The sequence below is a fragment of the Macrotis lagotis genome, chromosome 1, assembly GCF_037893015.1.
Source record: "Macrotis lagotis isolate mMagLag1 chromosome 1, bilby.v1.9.chrom.fasta, whole genome shotgun sequence".
NCBI lineage: Eukaryota > Metazoa > Chordata > Mammalia > Peramelemorphia > Peramelidae > Macrotis > Macrotis lagotis.
Window position 1 is genome coordinate 844940666 of NC_133658.1, and position 27025 is coordinate 844967690.

Here is a 27025-nt window from a genome sequence, read left to right on the forward strand (position 1 = left end):
TCGTTACTAGGTTTTTAACCTAATGGAAAGGAAGTCATGAATTTACACTGAAAAAAAATTATTGATGGAAGCATTTTTTATATTAACAAAGAATTGATTGTCTTATGTAATGAGTGCTTCATGTGTTCAACTTTTCTAGTACAAAATAGCATTGATGATTCCTATATTGTGCTATAGTCTGAGATCTAGCACTTCCAGCTCCCCTTCATTCTCAATGTCCCCTCCAAAATTTCTTTTGAGAGTGTTGACTTTTTGTTTTTTTGGATGAAATGATTTTTAAACCTAATTTTATAAAATAACCTTTTGATTTTTGATTTGTCTAGCATCAAATATGTAATCCATTAACTTAGTATTGTCATTTTTGAGATTTCAAGGTTATCTCAAGAAACAATTATATTCTTTTATTTCTCTTAAGAGAATATTTAAGTAGTTTGTATATAATTCCTCTCTGTGTGTATGAGTGTGTGTGTGCATGTATATATATGGTGAAGGTATGGCATGTGTTTGTCCATCTGTGATAGTAAATACTCAAGTAATTTTTACACTCAGTAGTTATTCTGCATAGAATGTTTTTATATTTTTCTGGTATTTTTCTTTTTCTTAACATAGAAAATGTTTGAATGTGTTGTGGATTTATTTGATAACCTTTTCACTGGTAATCCTTTCAATTTTAATTGCATCTCCTGCAATTTTAAAATAACAATTTTCTGTAAAAAATTAGTATTTTTTCCTATTGACTGCTTATTTTCTTTTTTGATTTTTGCAAGGCAATGGGATCAAGTGACCTGCCCAAGATTACACAAATGGGTAATCATTAAGTGTCTGAGATTGGATTTCAACTCAGGTCTTCCTGACTCCAGGGCTAGTGCTCTATCCATTGCACCACACAACTATCCCCTGACTGCTTGGTTTCTTAATTACTTTGCTTTGTCTTATTGCCATAGGTAGGATTATTAGAACTATACCAGTGGTAGTGATGACAATGACTCTTCTTTGTCAAAAATTTTTTTACTAACAATAATTGATATTAATGATTTCTGGCAATTCCACAAGATAATTTGCATTCTTTGTTTTAAAGTTTTAACTTATCATAACAAGAAAAAATTATTTATACTTATTGTTTTAGTGACTTTCATGTAAGTAGGTGTTGTAGCATAGGATTCCTGTAAGAATCAAAAATAACATATAGTTTTACAGACTATAAATGCTAACTGTATGATGATGCTCATTTTTATTATCTTATAATTGTCTTATTTTAAAATTAATTTTGCAATAAACAAAATCTATTTTCCCTCTCTTCTGCATCTTCCCTACAACTGAGAAAACTATGTTATAATTGTAACAAATACATATACTTCATCAAAACAATTTTCTACATTTATCAAGTCCAAATAATTTTTTGTCTAATTTTGACAATTGTCTTCTCTCTGAAGGTGGATAAAAAAAATTTTCCATTGGGCCTCTGGAATAAAGCTTGTTAATTTCATTGATCTAAGTTCTTAAGTTCATTTTCATAGAATTTTTATTGCAGCATTTCTTAACCCTTTTTTCTTTATTTTTCTCTCTCTGTATCATTTCATACAAATCTTTCTAGATTTCCAATGAAATAATGTCTTTCAATATTTTTAATCCTAAACTATTTTAGTACAACTATAGGTCAGAATTTGCCCATTTATTCCTAAAATGTTTGAAATTTCCTTCCTTATTATCTAATTCTCACTACAATATAATTATGTAACTTAGTACATTTTCCTTCTTTTTGATCTCTTGATTGATACTGGTAAGACTTTCATCTCATTGGGTGTAGGCTTGCTAATGATATTGTAGGTTAAATGGTATGCCCAGTAAAATAGTTTTTTGAAGAATAATTTCAAATTGTTTTTTCTGAATGTCTGTACCAATTCATAACTCCAAGAGTATTTTAAAATATCTATTTTCCCTGTTCTTTCAGCATTAATATTTTTTGGCCGCTGATAGCAATATGATGGCTATATGATGAAATCTGCATTACTTTAATTAAATTTTTTCTAAATATTATTTATTCAAAATAATTTACCACTTGTAGCTTGTATTCTTCTGAAAACTGTCTTTTCATATCCTTTGATGAGTCATCTCTTGGGAAACCAGTGTTATTCTTATATATTTGAATCCACAATTAGTTTGTGCAGTGGATAGAACACCAGCCCTGGAATCAGGAGGACTGAGTTCAAATCCTGCCTCAGATACTTGATACTTACTAGATGTGTGACTTTTGGCAAGTTAATTAACCCTGATTGTCACATCCAGAGCCATCTCCAGTCATCGTGATTCATATCTGGCCACTGGATCCAGATGACTCTGGAGGAGAAAATGAGATTGTTTAACTTAGCACAGCAACTCCCCACTGAAATCTAATTCACATGGTTGTCATGGCATCATCTCCTTGATGCTGTAGTTTTCTTCAAGAATAAAGTACAAATATCATCATATTTGAATCAATTCTATATATATCTTAAAAATAGGGTCTTTCTTAAAAAGTCTTGCTACAAAGATTTCCCATTCCCCAATTCCCTAAGTTTCCTGCTTGCATTTTAATTTTAACTACATTGATTTTTATTATATGTAAATATCATTGTCTGTTTTAACATTTGTCATCTTCTCAATCCTTCGTTTGGTCGTTGATTTCATGAACTCTACCCAGAACCACTTACAGAAAGGTAATTTCTTCCCTGCTTCTCTAATTTTCCTATGATGAGATATTTTTTGTCTAATTCATGTGATCAGTTGGTGCTTCTCTTAATATATTGTAGAGATGTTGACATTTATTAAGCTGTCACTAGATTGCTTTCCAGTTTATCCAGTTTGTGTTGTTGAATAGTAAGTTTTTACCTCTATGGCTAAGTTTTTTCCTTTTTTTTTCATGTGCACTAAGTTACCATGCTCATTTACTTCTTTAAAATAAATTTTGTACATTTCCTTAAATATTTCCTAATTTTGTGTGGATGTATATGCATGTATATGTATGTTTATGTATATATATATATATATATATATATATATATATATATGTATGTTTAAAAACAATAATTTAAAAACTTTTTTATTTCCAGATTCTTTCCCTCACTCTTGATCTTATTGGAGGATTCAAGTTTACCCTTGTTATAGATCATACTTATTCTCATATTTAGATAGATACTACTTATCATTTTAAAAAAATTGTCTTGCAAAAAAACCAAAAAAAAACCCAACCAACTCCACTGATTCCTATACTTTCTTTGGGTTTTTTTTATTGTATGTTGTATTTTGTCAAAGGCTTTTTCTTTATCTGTTAAAAAAAAACATACTTTTTAATTGTCTTTTATTATCAATTTGGTTAGTATACTGATAGTTTCTCTAATTTGAAACAGTCCTACATATTCTGTGATCTTTGTAACATTATTTTATAATTGAAATATAATTGAAATTTATATTTACAATATTCATTTAGGGAGATTGGTCTATAATTTTCTTTCTCTGTTTTTAATCTTCATAGTTTAAGTATAAAAACCATATTTACCCCATAAAAAGCATTTGGTAACACTCTTTCTTTACTTATTTTTTCAAATAATTTATATAGTGTTAAGGTAAATTATTATTTAAATGTTTAGTAGAATTCATTGTAAATCCATCTAGTCCTAGGGAGCTTTTGGGGGGGGGATTCACTGATGATTTCTTCAATTTCCTTTTCTTTGATAAAGTTATTTATCTCTTTTGTTATTCTGGGCAGTTCATATTTTTTTCTAAATATTCATCCATTTTATTTAGATTGTTAGTTTAACCCATGTATAATTGGGCAAAATAATTCCTGATCATTGATTTAATTTCATCTTTATTGATAGTACATTCACACTTTTATTTTAATATTAATTATTTGATTTTCTTTTTTCTATTTTTTAAAAATCAAATTGACCAATGACTTACCTAGTTGACTATTTTTTTTCATAAAATCAGACCTTAATTTTATTTATTAGTTCAATAGTTTTTATTCAACTTTTGATTGTTAGTTTCTTCTTAGATTTTCAGAATTCTTATTTTGGTGTTTGAGGATTTTAAATTTATTCTTTCTCTACTTTTTTAGTTACATGTGTAATTCATTCATCTGTTCTTTTTCTCTTATAATGATATATATGTATGTATATATATATGTATATATATACATATATATATATATATGGATAAAAGTTTTCTTCTAAGTACTGCTTTGCCTGAATTCTACAAGCTTTGGAATGTTGTTTAATTGTTATAATTCTCTTTTGTGAAATTATTGATTATTTTTAAAATTTGTTCTTGGAGTCATTAATTTATGTGTGATAATTTTCTCATTCTTCCTCCCCTTCCCCCTTTTCCCAAGGTGTGCCTCTTACTCATCTTTCTTTTTTTTTATACATAATCCTGAAATATTTGACACACTCTCATGCTCTTTTTCTATGTATAATCCTTTTAAATGCCCTAATATTGACAATGTTCCTAGAAAATACATGCTTTATCTTCTCATATAGGAAGGTAAACAGTTTAACCTTGAGTCCCTTATGATTTCTTCTTTCATATTTAATTTTTATTCTTCTTAAGTCTTCTAAGTCAAATTTTATTATTCAGCTCTGTTTTTTTCCATTGAGAATATATGAAAGTCCTCTATTTCATTAACTATCCATTTTTTCCCTTGAAGAAATAAATTGTTTTGCTGGGTTAATTATTATTTTTTTGAAAATTATCTTTATTGGATTTTATATTCAGGTTGATTATATTTACTAAAAGTACATTGCATTTTCTTCTATTTTTTCCAATCTTATGGTCTTAATGTATAGCTGCTTGATGTCTAATAATGTCATTAGTTTACACATGTCCATTTGTATTTTTTAAGAATTCATTTTCTTCAGCGAACTTTTGAATTGTCTTTTCTAGTTGATCAATTTCACATTTAGATGAGTTGCCTTCCTTTTGATCATTTATGCTTCTAAAAGTGTTGGTTTCTTTCCCATTTGGCCAATTTTACTTTTCTTATTAATATTTTATTTTTTCCAAAAAGATGTTATGAAAGCTTTTCAATATTCAGCCAAGTACATATGTGTATTTTTAAGTTACAAAATGTACTGCCCCCCCTCCCTTCTCACCCCCCTCCCCTCACTGGCAGACCATCAGGTTAATATTGTGTTAAACATGTTTACAGAGAGTAGCCATTTTGAGTATGAGGAATTAGGATTAAGGAAAGAAATACAAAAGAGATATTTTTAAAAATTGAGTGCAGTGTTCATCAGATTCTGAAGGGGTTTTGTTTTGTTTTTCTTCCTTTGGATGGGGATAACATTGTCCATAGTCAATCTAATAGGATTGTCCTAGCTCTCTGACCTGCTGCAAATATCATGGTCGATCATCTCACTCAGCATCAGATCCTATAATTCATTCCATGCTTCTCTAGAGTCTGACCATTTATGGTTTCTTATAGAACAATAGTATTCCATAATAGTCATGTATATATATATAATATATATATAATATATATATATTATATATATATATACATATCATAACCCATTCAATTATTCCCCAATTGATGGACATCCCCTCAATTTCCAATTCTTTGCCACTACAAAAAGAGCTCTTATGAATATTTTGAAACATATGGAACGTTCCTCATTTTTTATAATTTATTCTGGATATCGTCTAGTATTGTAATTTCTGGGTCAAAGGGAATAATCAGTTTTATTGTTCTTTGGGCATAATTCCATATTGCTCTCCAAAATGGTTAGATCAGTTCACAACTCCACCAGAAATGCATTAATATCCCAGTCCTCCTACACTCCTTCCTGTATAGATTATTTTTTATTGTAACCCAGTTCTTTTGCCTTCTGGAATATCATATTCCAAGCCTTCTTGTTTATAATATGTGGTATGATCTTGTGATTCCATGCTATTAGAATAGTTTCTTTTTGGCAACTTGAAGAATTTTCTGTTTGACCTGGGAGTTCTGGAATTTGACTTTAATATTCCTGAAAGTTTTCATGTTGGGATCTCCTTCAGGTGGTGACCAATAGATTTTTTCAATTTCTATTTTACACTTTGATTATAGCACATTGGGGCAGTTTTCTTTGAACATTTCTTGAAAGATGATGTCTAAGCTTTTTCTTTGGTCATGACTTTCAGGTAGTCCAATAATTTTTAAATGATCTCTTCTAGATCTCTTTCCTGTGTAAGTTTTTTCAATATCTTTCATTTTTCCTTTCGTTTTTTCATTCTTTTGATTTATTTGATTGCTTCTTGATATCTTATAGAATAATTACCTTTCCCTTGATCAATTCTAATTTTTCAAAGAATTTTCTTCAGTGAGTTTTTTGTGTTTTTTTACTCTTTCTTATGACCCCTTCTCCCTTAGGAATAGAAATCAAACTTTTATTGAGGATCCCTATTGCCTTGTGGCCAGAAGTCATAGTGCCCATAAGAGATGCACTCCCTCTTGACTGAAAATATTCTTCTTTACTCTTAAATTATGATATGTGAAGTGAATATAGGCAATGAAGTTGCCAAACAGTTTCTGATCTTGCATCCAGTATAAGGTTAGTCTGTAATCTCTTTCTGAACAGTTACCAAGTGCCCTTATTATCAGTGACTTGAGAGCTCCCAAAACTGCTGTTAAACTTTTGTCACCACCACCTAGTTCCACCATTGGTATTTTATTCATGTGGAGTCCAAACAAGTTTCCTCCCCTTTGTCATAGATTTCTCTTTCTAAACTCCTATGTTGTGTTCAACTGCAAAAATGTCTTACTCTTACTTTTTGTTGACTTTGTAAATCCAGAATTTTATTTAGACATTATATTAAAGTCACTTGGAGGGGAATGGAGGAAGAATTCAGCTGAACTTTCTTTATTTCACCATCTTGGCTCTGCTCAAGTACTTCTTTATGATGTCTTCCCAATTTGTTCCCCTGACAAACTTTTTTATTTCTTGATCATCATCTAAGTTGTTTTGTAGTATACTATAAGATTTCCTATTTCATACCATCTTTCTCAAAATATTCATGATTTTTTAAGGGGAGGTAGGTGGCACAGTAGATAGAGCACTGACCCTGGAGTCAGGAGTACTGAGTTCAAATTTGGCCTCAGACACTTAACAATTACCCAGCTGTGTGGCCTTGAGCAAGCCACTTAACCCCATTTGCCTTGCCAAAAAACCCCACCTTAACAAATATTCATGATTTTTTTTAAACTAGAACTTTTTTCTTCCAGTTGAAATTTCTATTTACTTATCAAAGAACATGAATAAATTCTTTCTTAAATTGATTGGCATGCATGACACTGAATAGCTATTAATTAGTGTTGTCATTTGTATTATTTAACTCAAGCTAACTATATTCAATGAATATTTCTCCACTTATTTGGACCTAATTTATTTAAGGAGAGTATTCTAATTATATTTATATGATACCTGGGTACATCATGATGTATAGGTTGCCATATATTTTATATATTACCTAGCTACTTTGTATTTCTATTTCTTCCTCCTGGGCATTTTGGTAATAGATAGAAATACTGATAATTCATGTGGGTATAGTTCTACAACCTACAAATTTACTCATTTCTAATTATTTCAGTTAAGTTTATAGTTGATTCTCTAGTGTTTTCTAATTATGCCATCTTATTAACTATAAAATGTGATTCTTTTTCTTATTTTCTTATACTATTGCCTCAATTTCTTTTTTTATGGCCTTACTTTTATTTCTGGAAATTCATTTAATAATCATGGTGCCTAGGGCAGCTAGGTGACACAGTGAATAGAGCACTAATCCTGGAGTCTGTAGTACCTGAGTTCAAATCCAGCCTCAGACACTAAATAATTACTTAACTGTGTGACCTTGGGCAAGCCACTTAACCCCATTGCCTTGCAAAAAGTAAAAATAATAATAATAATAATAATAATGGTGCCAGTGAATATCCATGTGTTATTCTTATTTTTTTTGGAAGGTCTTTATTCTTCTCATGCCATAAAATGGTGGCTCTCATTTTCAGATTCATGATACTTAGCATTTAAAGGAAAGAACTATTGATTTTATTTTCATAAAATTCACAATTTTTAAAAAATTTTGACTTTTTACATTTAGAGTATTCTTATAATTGAAGCAATATACCTTTCAAGTATAAACATCTTTCCTTTTATGCTTCAGGTTCCTCTCAACCTCCTCAGTATTGGCCATCCCACTGCACTGTAGCAAACACCCCAACCACCTTAACCACTCTACCAATTAATATGATAGAAAAAGAAAGTCATTCCTTTGTAGCAAATTGAAGTGCTGTTTGTTGGATGATTTGGATTGTGGAGCTTTTCACAAGAAGAAATCCCAATTATTATGCAGTTATAGAATGAAAAATTTTTTTTTCGGTTTTTGCAAGGCAAATGGGGTAAAGTGGCTTGTCCAAGGCCACACAGCTAAGTAATTATTAAGTGTCTGAGGTTGGATTTGAACTCAGGTACTCCTGACTCCAGGGTAGGTGCTCCATCCACTGTGCCACCTAGCTGCCCCTAGAATGAAAATTCTTAGCAGTAGATTGGAATGAGTTAGATGTAGGAAAGTTAGAGTCCTTGGAGTATTCATAGTGTGTGTGATGCAGATGTAGAAACTCACAAACAAACAAACAAACAAACAAATAAATAAATAAATAAACGTATGCATGCATATAGACATAGAGTAACTTGGGTAAAGTACATTCATGGTAGGACAGATAGCTCTTGACAATCCCTTCATTCACTTTCCTAATCTCTTTTTCTGGGCACAGACAAGAGTTAGAATTCACTTGAATGATTTGATAAATCTTCAGTACTCATCTCTTAATGGTTATTGAATTGGTAATGGTAGTAATGATAGTAATGGTGCATATCCTGACTGAAACATCATTTTGTTTATAAGCAGATTGTGGTGAAGAGAACATAGAGCTGGGCCAGGAGTCAGTAAACCCTAAGTTCAATTCAAAATGCTCTCAGACACTTACTAGCTATGTGAGCCTGTGGAAGTCAATCAATCTCTGCCTGTTTCCTCATGTACAATTGGAATAACAATGGCACAAAGCTTGCAGAATTGTGAGGATAAAATGAGATAATATTTATTAAAAAGTACTTAGAACAATTCTTGGAACATAGAACTAAATAAATGAACATTCCTTTCTTTAACCCTGCCCTTTCCTTGATTGAATTTCACCCCTTCTAACACAATCCTTCTTTTTCCTGGGTAAGGAACTGAATTATGAGTGTAGTAACATGCCTGGTTTTGCAATGGAAGATGCACCATATAAAAGTTTCTCATAATAGCCCTTTATGAATGAAGAGCAAGGTTGGATCTAGTAATTTTATAGTTCATAAAATTTTCTCAATAGTACATCTGACATCCTTAAAGTAAGCATTCTCAATATGTTCCTAAGGTATGGAATAAATAGGAATAGAGACTGTGTGTGACATTGAGATTAAATTTCTCATCTTAATGAAGATGATCTACTTTTTGTGTTTTTGTCCAGGTTCTATTGGTTTGCTTGTTTATCTCCTCTAAAGATTCAAGCAATGACTCCTAATGGCATGATACTAAGAATTATCTTCCTCTCTCAGATTGGAATCGGACTCTTAGGGAATTCCTTCCTTCTGTGCTGTTACATCATCACCTTCTTCACTGGTGCCAGACTGAGGCCCATAGACTGGCTTCTTACTCATTTGTCTTTTGTCAATGACTTGGTGCTTCTCTCAAAAGGGATCCCTCAGATAATGATTACTTTGGGGCTCAACAATTTCCTGGATGATGTGGTATGTAAACTTGTGTTTTATTTTCACCGAGTAGGGTGGGGCCTTTGTCTCTGTACCACCTGCCTCTTGAGTGGCTTCCAGGCCATCATCATCTCTACTGGACCATCCAGATGTATACAACTCAAAGCTAGAATTACAAAGTATATAATCTTCTTCTGTCTCTTCAGTTGGACCCTCCATCTACTTATAAATTATAGAGCTTTTGTCTATATAAAAGGATCACAAAGACACAAAAACATCACTGAAATACAGAATTTGGATTTTGCTCAGTAGCTTCTAATTCTACATTTATTGTCCCATCATATTTATATCTATTCATGATTTCCCTTCTTGATGCTATATGTATAGGAATCATGGTCTGCTCCAGTGGCTCCATGATCTCTGTGCTGTGTAGACACCACCAGAGAGTCCACCACATTTATAGTACCAGAATCTCTCCTAGAGCTTCTCCTGAGACCAGAGCCACCCAGACCATCCTGCTACTGGTAATTATATTTTTTTCTTTTTATACTTTCAATTGTATCTTGGTAATGTATATGCATTTTGTAAAGATATCCTCTTGGATGAAAAATTTCAATGTCATCCTGGTTGCCTACTTTCCAGCTTGGAGTCCCTTTGTGCTGATAATCAGTGACTCCCAGATATCTAAGTACTACTTAACTCTTTGGGGTAGATTATGTTCTCCATTCATCCATTCCTCCTTGAGGTATTAGATTTACCCTTTTATTTCCAATCTCCAGTTTTGTGAAAGGACTACCAGGAATCTCTTCATGTTTAACCCTACTCCAATCACTCAACTCAGCCTTCCCTCACCCAACCAACACACATGCATTAATTTTCCAATGAAAGATTTAAAAAATTCTCTAGGAGTTTGGGTGGAATTTGGGGTTCCCTTGATTTAGCTTCTTGATTTCCTCTGGCCACATTGATATCTTCCTCATGACACTATTTGTGTGATCCCGGGTTAGTCTATTAATCTATGTTTACTTCCATAGAGTCCTCAAAGGCAAAAAGAGGATAGTAATATTAGACAGGATTAATTGAGATAACTGAGTTCTTTGTAAAGCACTTAGAGCTATATAAATGCTACTCTTTTTTTGACATGACTTCCTTCTTTTGTGAAAATATCCCCATAACCAGGTCCTCTTGAAGTGGAATCAGGAGTCTTAAAATTTGGTAGATATCCCAAGATCATATAAAACAGCATATCCTGTCATATTTTGACTTAAACTTTATCCCTATGGAGTCATGGGAATGCCATCTACTCAAAATGACTGCCTAGTATCTTTGTTGAATATCTATTTTAAACCATGCCTAAGACAAACTCATTTTACTATATGCTGAATGACCTATGATTGTTTGATTTTTTTTCCTAACACTGAAACAAAATTAACAGGGCACCAGACTGAAACCCATTGAAATAAGCAGTTTGAGACTGAGGTATCTTTTTTCTTTTTTTAAGGACCTCAGGGAGAAGTAATCTGCCCATCTTGCAAGCAATAGCTGTCTGGAATGTCTGTAGAGAATTTTTTAAAAGTATAAATCAACTTAAAGGCACTTTGCTTCTTTATTCATTGTATGCTGGCATTTTTAAATGTTGTCAAGTATTAAATCACCACTCTAGTCATTTTTCTCCATCCCAAATCCTTCTCCTATTTTGTCACTACAAAAAGAGCTCATATGATTATTTCCTTACCTCAGATTCAGTTTCTAGGCTTCTGTTCTCTAGATCAGTAATTCCCCATTGAAACATCATGTCTCAAATTCTTATTTCTAATGAATCTTCAGGGCTTCTCTACAGTTTTCAATGCAATTCCTTCTCTTTATTCATGTCTTCAAATTCAGCAATACTTCTATTGAAAAATCATATTTTCTGTTCTTCTAATCAGTATTCAGGTTTGGTATGTTTTTGGTCTCTGTCTAGCATTTTCCTTATTTGTGTCTATTCCTTTTTCTGTTCCTATTCCATTCAGCCAAGAAGTTTTAAAATCCTTTGTTGTTCCTGGATCTTTGATTTTACTGGAGCTTGTCTGACTTTCCTTCAGTCTAACTAATGGTAAATTATATGGCCTCTCAGAGCTCCTGTGGAAACATAAGATGTTTGGTGATTGTTGAGAATGTGAGATGTAAGGTCTCCAATAGACCTCTCCTAAAAAGTCTTTTTTTTCATTCTTGGGTCTCAGCATGGTTTAGAGGACCAACAAATCCATTTCTACTGTATTTTCCAGATAATTTTAGCACTACAGAAATAGAGTGATTGCTTAAGAATTCCTAGTTAGTAAATGACAGTGTTGGAATTCAAATATTGGCACTGAGGCATCAGATTTATCACTCTGGTAACTGCTGTGTTAACCTAGATTCACAACCCAAGTTGAATCTCCTTTCCACTTGTTCCTGTGATGCCCTGCATTTAGGACCATCTCCCATTGTCCTGATTCATGTCTGGCCACTGGACCTAGATGGTTCTACAGGAGAAAGTGAGGCTGGTGACTTAGCACAGTCCCCCTCATTGAAATTCAATTCATGTGCTTGTCATGGCATCACCTCCCTGATGTTGTGGTTTGTAAATGAAGGACAAAACATTATTATTGGTTTCTTGAAATGACAATGGGATTAAGGAATAAATTATTATTTGAGGAGAACTTGGAAAACAGGTGTTTTTGTATTCCTTTAATTTGAAAGAAATATTTTTTATCATTGATTTAAATATGAAGAAACATAAACATTTCAAAACATTAGCCGGGTAGCAGAGTAGATATAGTACTAGACTTAGAGTCAGAAAAACCTGAATTCAAATCTGGTCTCATCCTCTTTCTTGCTGTATGATCCTAGGCAAATCAGTTCATTTGGTCTCAGTTTCCTCTGCTGCAAATGGGAATAATAATAATAATGATATCTGCTATCTTCCAAGATGGTTGTTAGTATCAGATGAGTTACTATTTGTTAAAGTGCTTAGCACTTTGACACTAGCACCATTTTCTTTGTCTATCTACATATTTATTTATTTTTGGAGATAATTTGGGTTAAGTGATTTGTCCAGGATCACACATCTAGTAAGTCTGGATTTGAACTCAGGGCTTCCAGCCTGGTGCTCTATCGACTGTGCCACGTAGCTGACCTGGTAGGTGCTCTACAAATAGCTAGCATGTAAATGCTAGTAGGTATACAAAAGCTAGTTACTATTACTTTTGCTAGAAAATGGTGTTTCTATTTCATAATTTTGTTGTTTAAAAATATGTTAACTTAAATGTCTTCCATAGAACTTTCCTGCTTGTGTTCCCTTCTGAATTTTGTTATTGTTCACATTTATGTATTTTAATTAATTTACTGATGCTCATCAAAATATGAACTGCATCAGTTCTTAAAAATCTCTGAGTTAGTGAATCGAGGTTTTTATTTAAGGCACAAAATGTATTTCAAATATTCCATCACATTTGTATGACATCATTTTCAGTCATTCAGCATTTGATGGACACACCCAGTTCTCTCCTAAAACAAAAGTGTTATGATTTGTTTTTCTGAATAGAATTACTTATTGTTTTACAGAATAGTTAATTCAATTCAAAACTCAACCAGCAGGGAATTAGTGGACTTCTATTCATACAACTATAGCAATTGACATTTTCCATTTTAGCACATCTTTTCCAAGCTGATAGGTAAAAGGGAGAATCCCAGAATTATATGAATTTCCATTTCTGTATGATTTAATGCATTAAAAATTTCTTAACAGGTTGTCTTTCTTCTTTTGAAAATTCTTTGCCCATACCTTTTAAAATTTCAATCTATTGGTAAAAGACTTTTTTTTATACATTTCTCTGAATTTCCTATATTTGTAATAGAACTTTTATTTCTAATAAAAATAGATTCTTGTACAAAATTATGAATTTTGTATAATCAAAAAACCTTTAATAGCACAGGACCAAGCATTGTGCTAGGTGATCAATGTAACCTTTTGTATTTTAGTCATGGAATTTCTTGTGTAAATAAAGTAAGATTTTGGTTTATAACTAATTTTTCAGAGACTTTTCAGTCATCTTATCAGTTTTTGCAAAACACAGAGTCTTTACCCCATTGGTGTGTGTCTAAGAGTTTGGACATAATGTTAGCCTGTATAATAGCTCTTGTGTACCTCATTATGTTAAATTTTCAGTGCAAGACAGTTTAATAGGATTTCTGTTTTGTGCTCTAGTCTGAGATCTAACACTGCCAGACCCTCTTCATGCTTCAATTTTCCTTACATCATTTCATTTGAGAGAGTTGACTTTTTGTTTTTCTGGGTGACATGCTTTTTTAAATATAAATTTTATAAAGTAACCCTTTGAATTTGTTATTTATCTAACATCAATTATGTAATTCATTAACATAGGTGGTATTTTAATTTTTGAGATAGCCCATTTATCTCAAGAAATGATGTTATTCCTTTATTTCTCTTAAGAGAATATTTAAGTTGTATTATATAATTCCTCTGTGTGTGTATGTATGTGTATATGTGCATGTGCACATGGTGTGCATGTTTGGGGATGAGTATGATATGTGTTCATCTGTCCATCTATCTATATTGAACTCTCTCTCATATAGTGTATACATTCAGTGATTATTCTGAATAGAATGTCTTTTCATATTTTTTCAGGTAATTTTTTCTTTTTGTTAATATAGAAAATTATTGAATGCTTTTATTGATTTCTTTGATAACATCTTCATTGGTTATTGTTTCAATTGATTTTAATTATATCTCTTGCAATTTCTATATAAACAATCATATCTTCTGTAAAAAGTGATTTTTTCTTTGACTACTTAGTTTAATTGCTTTACTTTATCTTATTCTAAAGATAAGATTATTAAAACAGCAACCAAATATAAATTTTTATATGTTTCTCTTTCTCTAATAAGAACTATAAATCCCTCCACTGAATCAACAGCCATGGGACGATGCCAACACCATGGAGAGGAGATTCCCATGTTTAACCTATAACATAGCTAATAAAGCATAATTATCCTGAGTCAGGAGGAGACACTTCTCCTCCTCCTAATGGGTTCCCTGACAATTGTGACATAAAGAAGAAATTCTGAATCAGGGAAGGACTCTGGGACATATGCTGGGACATTTAATAAAAATATTTGTTTAAGACAATGGGGTTGAGTGACTTGCTTAAGGTCATACAACTAAGGCAATTATTAAGTGTCTGATTCAGATTTGAACTCAGGCCTTCCTGACTCTAGGGCCGGTGCTCTATCCCCTTGCCACCTAGCTGTCGCCATGCTGGGACATTTTTTATAAAAGAATGTAGAATTTCATTGGCTCTCATCAATAATTTTATAGTCCTTCATTTAATTCCTATAAATATGGGTCTGAAAATCTCACTTTGGAGTCTGGTTAGCTTGGACCTCTATGCATATGAATAAACTGCAGACCTTTAGGGAATGAAAAGCATGTATGTTTACTTAATTCTGTTCATTCTTCTTTAATACTAAACCCTTGAGGTAAATGCATGTTGGTTTAATTCTGTTTATTCCTCATTAGGGCAAATTCTGAAGGTTAGCACTTGGAGTTTACTTCTTTATTAGAGGCAAACTCATGAAGTTTGTCAATATTGTGCCATGACTTGGACTAACCTAAAGAAATGGAGAATCAGACTTCTCTGTGTCTTACCCTGAGTCACTATGTTGAAAGAAGGAAGTCTATTTTACATTTTTTGCTCTAACTTGGACAATGTTTAGTGGACCATACTTTGGAGTGAAGGTCACGCATTCTTCGCCATGGACAGTGTCTTCTCTAGAGGTACCTATAATTAATTTGTCATGGATCAATAGAAATACTAGCATAATTATATTATGGTATAATTAAAAAAATGAAATGACCCTATATTATCTTTGAAAAATAGCTTGTTGTCTTAGAAAAAAATAATTGCTTATTGTGAACTCACTTTTTCACATGGGAAATTTTGTGCCTTCTATAAATTTAAGAGTTTTTGTAATATGCAGACCTCTAAGTATTTGTTATATTTGATGTATAAATTAGTAATTTAAATAATTTGGTGAACTTTACAAAATTTCAGAGCTCAACATCAGACAGATGATATTCATGTTAATTTCAAAAGCCTTACAGTATCATTTCTTATGAATAGTGATATATTTAAAGACAAGGAAAAATATATTGAGCAAATTTTAAAGGCCTGATAAACAGAAATAAAGGCTGAAATAAGGCTATTTTAATCAGATATGTTCTCTCTGGCTCAGAAAAACAGACTCCTCCCTATCCTAAACACCTTTTGAGAAATGAAAGGTGGTTCTTAGAAACTTTGCTGTAATTAATAATTTATTGCATTTTTAAAACTTTTGGGATTTATTAATGATACTTAAAGATAATTTGCATCAAGTTAGGATTAATAAATTCAAATTTTAGAGATTTATCTTTGCTTTAAGGCTAAATAATTCATAAAGGTTGAATGATCAGTCCTTTAACATTAAGATAAATTTTAAGTTCTTTTTAAGACAGGGAAATACTTTTAGAAAGAAATGTTTGAATTTAACAAAACAAACTTTAACAAAAGTCTTTTGTGTGCTTCATAAAAGGGCTGGAAATTTTTATCTGTAAGCTAACTTATTGCAATATTAAATTGTTATTGATAACATTTATGTCAACCTATAGTGATTAATGAGACTCTGGGTCCCTGAATATTCTTTCTGGAGTTTCATTTTTAGGTTTTCTATGCCCTTGGACCATTCTTACATGGATGCTTTCAGAGAAACAGAATTTTCTTTTGAACAACTCATTTCAGTACCTAAGCAGAAGTTAAATTCATGGCTGACTTTATCACATGTACAAGATTCATTTTCTAAACAATCTCACTTTTTTCAGAGTGGTATGAGTATAATTAGAGCATCTTTGACTCCTAAGTAGTTTACATATATTTCTATACATGTTCAAAATGCACATTAAACACCCAAACTGAAGAAAAATCTGATTCGATTTGGGTGACCTAGATAGATACCTCATAAATTCCTTCTTTTTGCTAACATAACATTTCTATACCCTATTCCTTAGAACAAAAACAATAGGTTATTAACTTTAATCTCATAACTTAATAGATTTACATCTTTGTTTCATGAGATGTTCTCATTGTTTAAAGGAATTCTCAAAGCAATAGTTTAAGTTTATAGCTATTTGAATATGGTTAATAACTGAATATGTTTTACTATAGATAGTATTTTATAAAATCAGTTTTCAATATGCAATTTGGAATTATTTTATTTATAATTTTCAAGGTTTTTTGTTTTTTATTAAACATCTTAAAGCAAAATCATTTTGCAATAGGGACAAAATAAGCTGTGATTTTTCTGTGATAATCTCTTGCTGTTACCATGTGAGATTTAGTCTATACTTATTATCCAGGATATTTGATTCTTGTAAACTGAACTCACCTGAAATTCTGATTATTGGAACTTGCTTTTGATATTATTAACAACTGTTATTCTGAATTTGACTCCAGGTGTGATCATCAAGGAATGCTACTGAGCCAATGATCTATGATGTTAGCAACTCTATGGGAGGGATTTTCTTGGGAAAGGCTGGGAAAACAATGATTAACATGAGCTGAGGTAGGATTCCCCTGACTTAATTTTCCTAATATAGCATTTACAATATCCCAACTGACTGTCTTCTAACCTAGATCAATGCAAATGACCATCTATATTACCTTTACCTAGAATTACCATCAAAATTACCATCAAAATTACCATACTTTCCCTTATGTCCCTATTCTCTTATGACAAATTTCTATTATAATGTCAGATGATCAGTATGAAAATAATATTAAATATGATCTTATAGGGCAATTCTGAAGCACTATATATTCTGAATTACTATAGTAAGATGCAGGTATAAGATTTGTGCCAGTTGGTCTAGAATTCCCTATATTTTAAACAACTAGCTAATTAAGTGTTTAACTTTGACATCTGTTACTAGCTAGCTACATTCCAGTGTAAATTAATATCCTTTAATTTTTCACAATGCTCAGTGATAATTAGGCAAATGATATGAAGACCAGAATATAATTCTACTATTTAGTTAATTATCAAAACTGACTTGATTAACAATGAAATATAAGGTTTGAGGTAGTTTCATTAGCTGACCTGGTTATCAGCAATGTAAATTTAAATTTGCATTAAGAAAAAATTTGTAGAAGTCTTTTAGCAGAAAAGAAAATCTCTACAAGTGACCTGAGTAGGAAAAGACCTGCTCTGATACCACACCCAAACCACAAGACTCCATCAGATATTGCCTGAGGAATGGATCTGAATTTTATTTAGTTGTTTACTTTTTCCATTTTGTACCTTTTAACTGTATGATCTTTGATTTTGTCAAAGTATCATTAGTTTTTTTCCTTTTCCCTTTCACATTGTCTTCCCATAAATGACCTAAGGCTCCAGTCCATGTCTGTTGACTACTCTTGGTTTGGTTTTAGTTTGCTTCAAGCTGTACTATTTCTTCCTCATCAGGCCCCTCACATCCCTATACCTTTTTTCATTGGTCTTCATGGTGCTATTTTGATGAAGAGGAGGGAATGATGAAAAATAATATTTTCCTTCTCTTCCTCTAATAAGAACAAATCTCTGCCACTCCATTGTATCAATGGTCACAGGATGGTATCAACATCATGGAGAGGAAATTCCCATGTTTTATGGAACTCTGTAATATAACTGATGAGGCATAATTATTCTGAGACAAAAAGTCGTGACCTGAAGCAGACATAGTAAAGGAGACTCTGATATATGCTGTGATATCTTTGTGAAAAATGTGGACTTCCATAATTTTATGTTCTTTTGTCTAAATTCTATAAATATGTGTCCCAGAGTCTCACCTTAGGGTCCATTTAGCCAGAACCCCATGCATATGAATAAACCACAAAATTTAGAGAACCAAAAACATATACATGAACCTAATTCCATTTGTTCCACCTTAAGACTAAATTCAAGGCAAATACATGTTGGGTTTAATTCTGTTTGTTCCTTATTAGGGCAAACTCTGGAGGTTAACACATATAGTTTAATTCATTATTGGGGATTCATGGATGTCATCAGTAGTGATGATGATGATGACTATTCTTTGACAAAAAACTTTATTATTTTTATTAGTCAATATTAATGATTTCTAGCAATTTCCCAGACCAGATAATTTGAGCTCTGTTTTAAATACTCTCAGCTTGTCACAAAAAGAAAACTTTCTCTTCGATTAGACCCCTCTTTTTACTTATAGATTATGGAATTTTTCTTTTTATGAAAGCCTTGCAAGGCCATAAGAACATCACTTATAGAGAATTATGTTTTTTGCTCCAGACCACTTAATTCCTCATTTACTTATTTTCTATATATGTTTGTGATTTCCCTTCTTGCTTCTAAATGTATAGGAATTGTGATTTGGGCCAGTGGCTCCATGGTTTTTGTTCTGAACACACTACCAGAAGGTGCAACACATTCATATAGCACCAGACTCTCTCTTAGAATCTCTCTTGAGACCAAAGCCACCCAGACCATCCTTCTGTTGGTCATATTTGTCTCTTTTACTCTCTCAATTCTATCTTGGTATTTTATATGAATTTTGTAAAGGTACACTCTTGGCTGGTGAACTCCTCTACCTTCTTGGTTGCTTGCTTTTCAACTTGTAGTCTCTTTGTGTTGATAATCAGTGACTCCTGAGTCTTGAAGTACATTTTTTAAGAAAGATTTTATTTATTTTGAATTTTACAATTTTTCCCCCATTCTTGCTTCCCTCTCCTCCCACCACAGAAGGCATTCTGTTAGTGTTTACATTGGTTTCATGTTATACATTGATCTCGGTTGAATGTGATGACAGAGAAATCATATCCTTAAGGAAGAAAAATAAAGTTTGTGATAGTAAAATTGCATAATAATATAAAGTTTTTTTTTTCTAACTTGACGGTAATAGTATTTGGTCTTTGTTCAAAGTCCACAATTCTTTCTCTGGATACAGGTGGTATTCTCCATTGCAGATAGCTCAAAATTGTCCCTGGTAGTTGCACTGAAGGGATGAGCAATCCATCAGGGTTGATCATCACCCCCATGTTGCTGTTAGGGTGTACAATGTTTTGCTGGTTCTGCTCATTTCGCTCAGCATCAGTTCATGCAAATCTTTCCAGGCTTCCTTGAATTCCTATCCCTCCTGGTTTCTAACAGAACAATAGTGTTCCGTGATATACATATACGACAGTTTGTTGAGCCATTCCCCAATTGAAGGACATTCACCTAATTTCTAATTTTTTGCCACCACAAACATGGCTGCTATAAATATTTTTGTACAAGTAATGTTTTTACTCTTTTTCATAATCTCTTCAGGGTATAGACCCAGTAGTAGTATTGCTGGGTCAAAGAGTATGCACATTTTTGTTGCCCATTGGTCATAATCCCAAATTGCTCTCCAGAAAGGTTGGATGAGTTCACAGCTCCACCAACAATGTATTAGTGTCCCAGATCACCCTCTATTCATTCTCCCTTGAGATACCAAGTTTGTCCTTTCACCCCAAACTTAGTTTTGTGATAAGATTACTATCTACCAAGGTCCCCCCCACCTTACCACTCATTTTAGCCCTTTACCCATCAACCAGCACATATACATTAGACTAGAATCTTTTTTACTCAGTGAAAGACTGAAAAGTTCTCTCTAGGACATAATGGCTTCTTGAGAGTTAGGGTTCAATATGAGATTCCTTTGATTTAGCTCCCTGATCTCTTCTGACTATATTAATATAAAATGCTTGGTAGTTGTATGATCCTATATTGTAGTACAGGCTAGATGGCATAGTGGATAGGTCACAGTTCTCAGAGTCAGACCTCAGATACTTCCTAGCAAAATGAAAGTGATTTAACCCTGCTTGCATCACAGCGTTATCTGCGGTCATCCTGATTCATATCTGTCTGCTGGATCCAGATGGCTCTGGAGAAGAGAGTGTGGTGACTTAGCACTATATCCCCCTCACTCAAATCCAATTATCATGGCATCAACTCTCTGATGCCATGGACTTCTTCTAGAATGAAGGACAAGCATCAATCTCATAAAGCTATGTTAGCCTCCATTACATTCTTTAAGTTGTCAAAGAAGATAATATTATGATTGCTTTCAGCACTAAATGAGATAATATACATGAAGATTTTTTTAACAAATATTTAATGATATAAAAATGCTAGCTACTATTTTTATTGACAGAAAATCCTTTTTTGGTAAGAACATCCCCATTATTTGTTCACCTACCCCACCCTGAAATGGAGTCACCCTTTCCCATCATTTTTACACAAACCATAGTTTACCCAAATAGTTTAATGGAGGCAAGAGAAGGCTATATGCCCAAAATGACTGCTCAATATCCTTGTTGAACACCTGTTCAAGATATTTTACCATTGTCAAGATAGTAGAAGATACCCTCTTTTGTAGAGCTAAGGTCTAGTAAACAAACTATGTCTTGAGCTTGGCATACCAACAATCCTTTATACTCACTCTTTTTATGATCTTACCCTTGGGCAAAATTATATTATTGTTCTTTTTACTCTGACCAGGTGTTCTCTTAGCTCATACAATCACAAGACAAGCTTGGACAATTTCAAGTCATGAAACTCATTGTGTAGTCATTGGTATATGTATCAAGGTTTAGCTACACTAAATTTGTGTCTAATTTCTCCTTTCTTGCAAACCTTTTCCCCCACTTTGAAATTAAACTTCAGTTTGATTCTCTACTTTGCTGTTCCTTTTGATGACAGCCATCTGCAGGTTAGAAGTAATTTTAGCACAGGTGATACTACATGTAGAATGATTTACAAATGTTTCATTTTTTTCCCCATCACTAAAAGGACATCATCTTGAAACAAGACCACCCATTCTATTTTCCAAGGTAATTGTGACAGGGTGTCATCATGACTCATATATTGATAGAAGTAGAGAAAGGGCAACACAAATCCAGTGGCTAGGGTGGTCAGTGGTCAGATAAATCACAATGAAACCATGTAACCAGAACTTTTCTCATTAAATATGAAACAATAAACAATGAGCAATGGAATGACGTAGTTTTCAATTGCCACAGAACTATTAGTTTAGTGTTTTCTAGACAATTTTGCCAAAGAGTGTAAAAGTGTCAGTTTCATTATTTTTGAAATATTTTTGACCATTCTACTGAAGTCAGGCTATCAGCATAATAAAACAATAAAAACTGAGCTAGTTTAGTTTGCAACTAGAAACAAATTTATAAAGAACCCTGTTTGTAACAAGTGTGGTAGGTAATAAGAGGATGAAATATCTTTCGAAATTTACAAACAATAAAGTTGATTAAAAGATACCATGCTTTTTATTGTCCATGTGTGCTCTCTCTAATTTTTTATTACAAGTTCCAAATACCTTATCACTGTTCAACTTTGATTACAACATATGAAAATTTCATATTAGCAAATTTTTATCATCTATATTTTTATTAAATATTGTATTCCAAATGGATATTAATTAGGAAAACTTCCAATTATATAACTGTCCCTGACTTTTATTAATAGTCTACAATTATTTGAATTTGTTATGGTACAGTTTCTGTCTCCAACCCTTGTGGTACTACTTTTTTTTTTTTTGAAAGTAGAAAGGAGTTCACTGAATGAAGACCTCTCTCCTACTAAAAAGTAGAGGCACCAAGGTAACAAAGAGGTAAAAGTCAAATCAGTCTTTTTCAAGCAGCTTCAGCTGCCTCCGTCTTCACCCTTCAGCCATGGCTCAGGACAGATGGAATTCATGAGTCTTCAAGGAATTCAAGATATGGTAACTACATATCTATTCCACAAGGAGCCTGATGACCCCCACATGTCGAACAAGGGCTTCAGTGACAATGACCACACACCTGAAAAGCAGGTGGTCTGAGTCATCTTGGTCACAGATCTACCTACCAGGTGACTTTCAAAAACCTTTTACTTCCCTCCAGCCCCCTAGAATGGATCGGGGGAATGGCAAAGGCAACTTTTCTGGCAGAAATTAGGGGGATTCCTGGTGGGTAGGGACTAAAAAGTTAAACCTAAATTCTTCCTCTGGAGAAGACACTCATCCGTCCAGGTGGACGATGCCTGCAGATTCGGCTGCTCTTCCTTCGACAGGCAGCACCCGGGCCGATCTAGCCCGGCCTCCATGGTCCTCAGCGCCGCTCCTCCTCCATGCGGGCCCGGTAGTCTCCGAACAGGGAGGGCACCAGCTGGCGCTTCTTGGGCAGCTCGGTGCCATGGCTTCGCAGCGTCCTGACGGCTCGGGCCGCGTGTTCAGCCTGCTTCGGGGTGGCCTTCTGCGTGCACAGGCCCAGCTCCAGCTGCTCCACGGACCAGTCCAGCTCCCTCTGCAGTGGCAGCTGCTCCTCTGGGTCCCCGGGCGCCCCCTCGGCGTCCCGGCTCGGGGCCGGGCGAGCCGGCGGCGGCTTCTTCTTCTTGCCCTTCTTGGCCGCCCTGCAGCCTCGGCCGACTGGCTCCGACTTCTGCTCCGCGCAGGCCGGCCGCGTCCGGCGGAACGCAACTCCCGTGGTACTACTTTTTTAAAAAAAGAATTATTTTTTGTGGTACTACTTTTTTAATGCATTTAAAGAGTAGACTCAAAATAAATAATTATACTGCATTCATTGTAAAGATGAAGACACAAAATATATTTCAATTCTGTCTAGATGACCTTTCAAAGGTTTTTTGGTATTTACAATTGAAAAAATGAAATTAGATAAAAACTTATAAAGTATTATATTTTAAGTGCAACTTTTAGTTTACACATGAAATATTTTCTTGAATTTGAAAGTCTTTAACACTGAATTTTTATTTTAAAAATTAGTTGCTTAAAACAAATCAGAAAAATTTAATATTCATCTATGCTACAACTTAGTAGTTAATCTAACATTTTAAAAAGTTTCGGCTTTATTAAAATTTGCTTGTAAAATGGCATTTTATAAGTCTCTGCCTCTTCCTATGCTTTTTTGTTTTGATTTTCGCTATATTTGTATCTTTTGTTTCATGTGAACGACAGCTTTGTAAAATTAATAAAATATTTATTGAATAACTAAGAGTGAATATAAATTGATTTATCTAAATATACTTTTTCTTGAACATGGAAATGCAATGAATATCATTTTTGACAAAGTCACCGCCTTTTTATATACTAAGTTTTAGATCAATGAGAAAAATTGTAATGATATACTGTGACATATGTAAGTATAAATTTTTTCCCTTAAAGAATACATTAATGTGATTGACAAGTTGGACCCAGGATTCTATTCAAAGTGCCATATACTTGCATCTAAGAATATCATTACACTGTTAGAAATGATGAATATGTATACATACAGAGAAGACCAGATTTAGAATAACAATAACTAACATTTGTATAATACCTTACATTTTGCAAAGAGTTTAACAATTATTTATTCTTTTTATTATCATTATAATTCAAAGTAGTATGTGTTAACATAATCTTTACTTTACAGATGAGAATGCTGAGGAGCATGAAAATGACATACTCAGAGTCACATTGCTAGGAAATGTCTGAGATCAGATTTGAATACTGGACTTTTTAACTTTAAGTCTAGCTTCAGAGTCATCTAGCTGCTTTTTGACATCTAAAAAATTATCTACAAGAATTCATTCAGAATAAGGAAAGTATAGCTAAGAAAACAGCATGGAATAGTCTGAGGCACACCTTTATTTCCAGTCAGGACAAATACCCAAATAATGGCCTCAGGAGTTTTGGGTTGTTTTGTTTTTACTTTTTAGTTTTAGGTGCAGGAGGTGAAGCTCTCAATCTTAGAACTCAAGCCATGGGATATTAGAACTCATGTTTTCCAATTGGTTGTTGTAGGAAGTCCCAGTAAGAGAACTCTGAGAAGCTAGAATTCTGGCATATGCATCTAGGAAAAGAGTTTTGTAGAGCTAATGCTAGTAACTGAGCTAAAAACTGAGCTTAAATTCTCCATGTTCAAGAATTGGAATAGAGTCAGCAGTAGGTGCTTTGTCACATGAAAGGAGGCCAATGTATTTAAAACCTCTTCTTCAGTTGGAACTTCAGTTGGGAATGGATTGACTTCAACTTGAAGCAGTCAATGATTCCTGCACTGATTCATGGTGCTTTGTTAAGAACACCATGGAGGGCAGAGCCAAGATGGTGGCAGGAGAAAAGCCTCTCCTAGGTACTCTTTCCGAAATATTTCAAAAATCTTAAAATTAAGACTCTAATTAAATATTTGAGAAACATAGCCCACAGAAAGATCCAGTGAGGCAATTCTCCAGCCCAAGGTAACATGGAAAGTAGTGGTAACATGGAAAAGCTCTATTCCATGAGGTTAGAGGGGCAGCCCTGCCAGAGTAAAGAAACTTCAGCTTCTCGGGAAAAGCTGCATGGTTCCTGGGAGCCATGGCTTCCAGCAACAGAAGCAGTTTCCTGACCTGCACTCCAGGGAGCAGCAAGCATAACTAGAAAGATCAACAGGGAGACCTCTGGAGTGAGGGCAAAGCTCAAGCCCCCAGCATGGCCACAGCACTCAGCATAGCCCCAGCACTCAGCATAGCCATGGCAGCCCAGATACAGGAAATTGAAGCAGGCCGGTGGAGCTGGCCAGCAGGAACCTCCAGGCAGCTGTGCCCTGAGTGCTCAGCCCACCAAAAGTAAGGTTGTGGAGGGAGACTTCTGAGGTCTGTCCTCTGTCCCTGGAACAGGACTCTAGGGCTCTGACCACATTCAGATCCTGATCACAGTCTAGGCCCCCCATAGAACAGACCCTCCCCCCAGCCCCATGGAAAAAGTCAGAGCCTCACAAACTGAGGTCCTTGTAGGGGTGTCCTGCACCCCCAAACCAGACATAGGCTGGGGAAATGAGTAAATAGAGAAAAAAAGGAACAGGACCATTGACAAATACTTTGTCTATGATCCCATGGAGGATCAAAATACTCGACCTGAAGATTCTACATCTAAAGACTCCAAGAAATATAGAAATTGGGCTCAGGCTATGACAGAGCTCAAAAAAGGTTTTGAAAATCAAGTAATGGGGATAGAAGAAAAATTGAGAAAAGAAGAGAGATGCAGGAAAAACATGAAAATGAGGTCAGCAGCTTAGTTAAGGAGATCCAAAAAATGCTGAAGAAAATAATATGTTAAAAACCAGCTTAGGTAAAATGGATAAAAGAGTTCAAAAAATTATTGAGGAGAAGAATTCTTGACAAAGCAGAACTGGCCAGATGGAAAAGGATATAAGAAAGCTCTCTGAGGAAAATAAATCCTTCAGATGTAGAATGGAGCTAAAGGAAGCTGATTACTTTACAAGAAATCAAGACACAATACTTCAACACTAAAAGAATGAAAAATTAGAAGAAAATGTGAAACATCTCATTAAAGAAACAACTGATCTAGAAAACAGATTTAGGAAAGATAATTTAGAAATTACTGAGACACCCGAAAGTCATGATCAGGTAAAGAGCCTTGACCTCATTTTTAAAGAATTCCTATAGGAAAATTGCCCTGATATCCTAGAAGCAGAGGGCAAAATAGAAATTGAGGGAATCCACCAATCTCCCCCAGAAAGAGATTCAAAGAAATCAACCCCCAGGAATATGATAACCAAGTTCCAGAACTCCCAAGTCAAAGAGAAAGTATTACAATCAGCCAGAAGGACACAATTCAAATATCGTGGAGCTGCAGTCAGGATCACACAGGACTAAGCAACAACTACATTAAGGGCTCATAGGGTTTGGAATATAATATTCCAGAAGGCAAAATATCTTGGAATGCAACATAGAATCAACTCTCCAGCAAAACTGAACATTCTCTTCCAGGGGAAAAGATGGACTTTCAATGAAACAGGGGAATTTCGAATGTTCCTGTTGAAATGACCAGAGCTGAACAGAAAGTGAAGCATAGAGAGTTGAGGAGAAGGGTAAATTATGAAAGACTTAAGGATGATGAACTGTATTTATGCCTGTATGGAAACATGATAGTTAGTATTCATATGAACCTTCTCATTGAATACAGCAGGTAAAAGGAGCTTTTATAGGTGAGGCAAAGAAGGGAGCTGAATTTGAAGATATAATGTATTGTAAAAATGAAAGTGAAATGTACTGGGAGTAAGAGAAATGAAAGTTAGAATATGCTAAGATATTCATATAAAAGATATATGTGTTTTTTACAATGATATGGAAAGGGGAAAGGTAAGGGGGGAATGAGGGAACCTTCA

General features: G+C 33.8%; 1 protein-coding gene and 1 pseudogene across 1 annotated transcript; one reads left to right on the top strand and one right to left on the bottom strand.

Moving 5' to 3' along the window:
• Positions 1–9212: 9212 nt before the first annotated feature.
• LOC141490738 (vomeronasal type-1 receptor 1-like) lies at positions 9213–10682 on the top strand. The gene is given in 2 exon segments (XM_074190951.1): positions 9213–10041; positions 10044–10682. Coding segments are annotated over 2 exon segments (948 nt in total). The 5' UTR covers positions 9213–9560; the 3' UTR covers positions 10511–10682.
• Positions 10683–22770: 12088 nt separating this feature from the next.
• On the bottom strand, positions 22771–25214 carry LOC141508053 (UPF0488 protein C8orf33 homolog; annotated as a pseudogene).
• Between the last annotated feature and the right edge of the window lie 1811 nt (positions 25215–27025).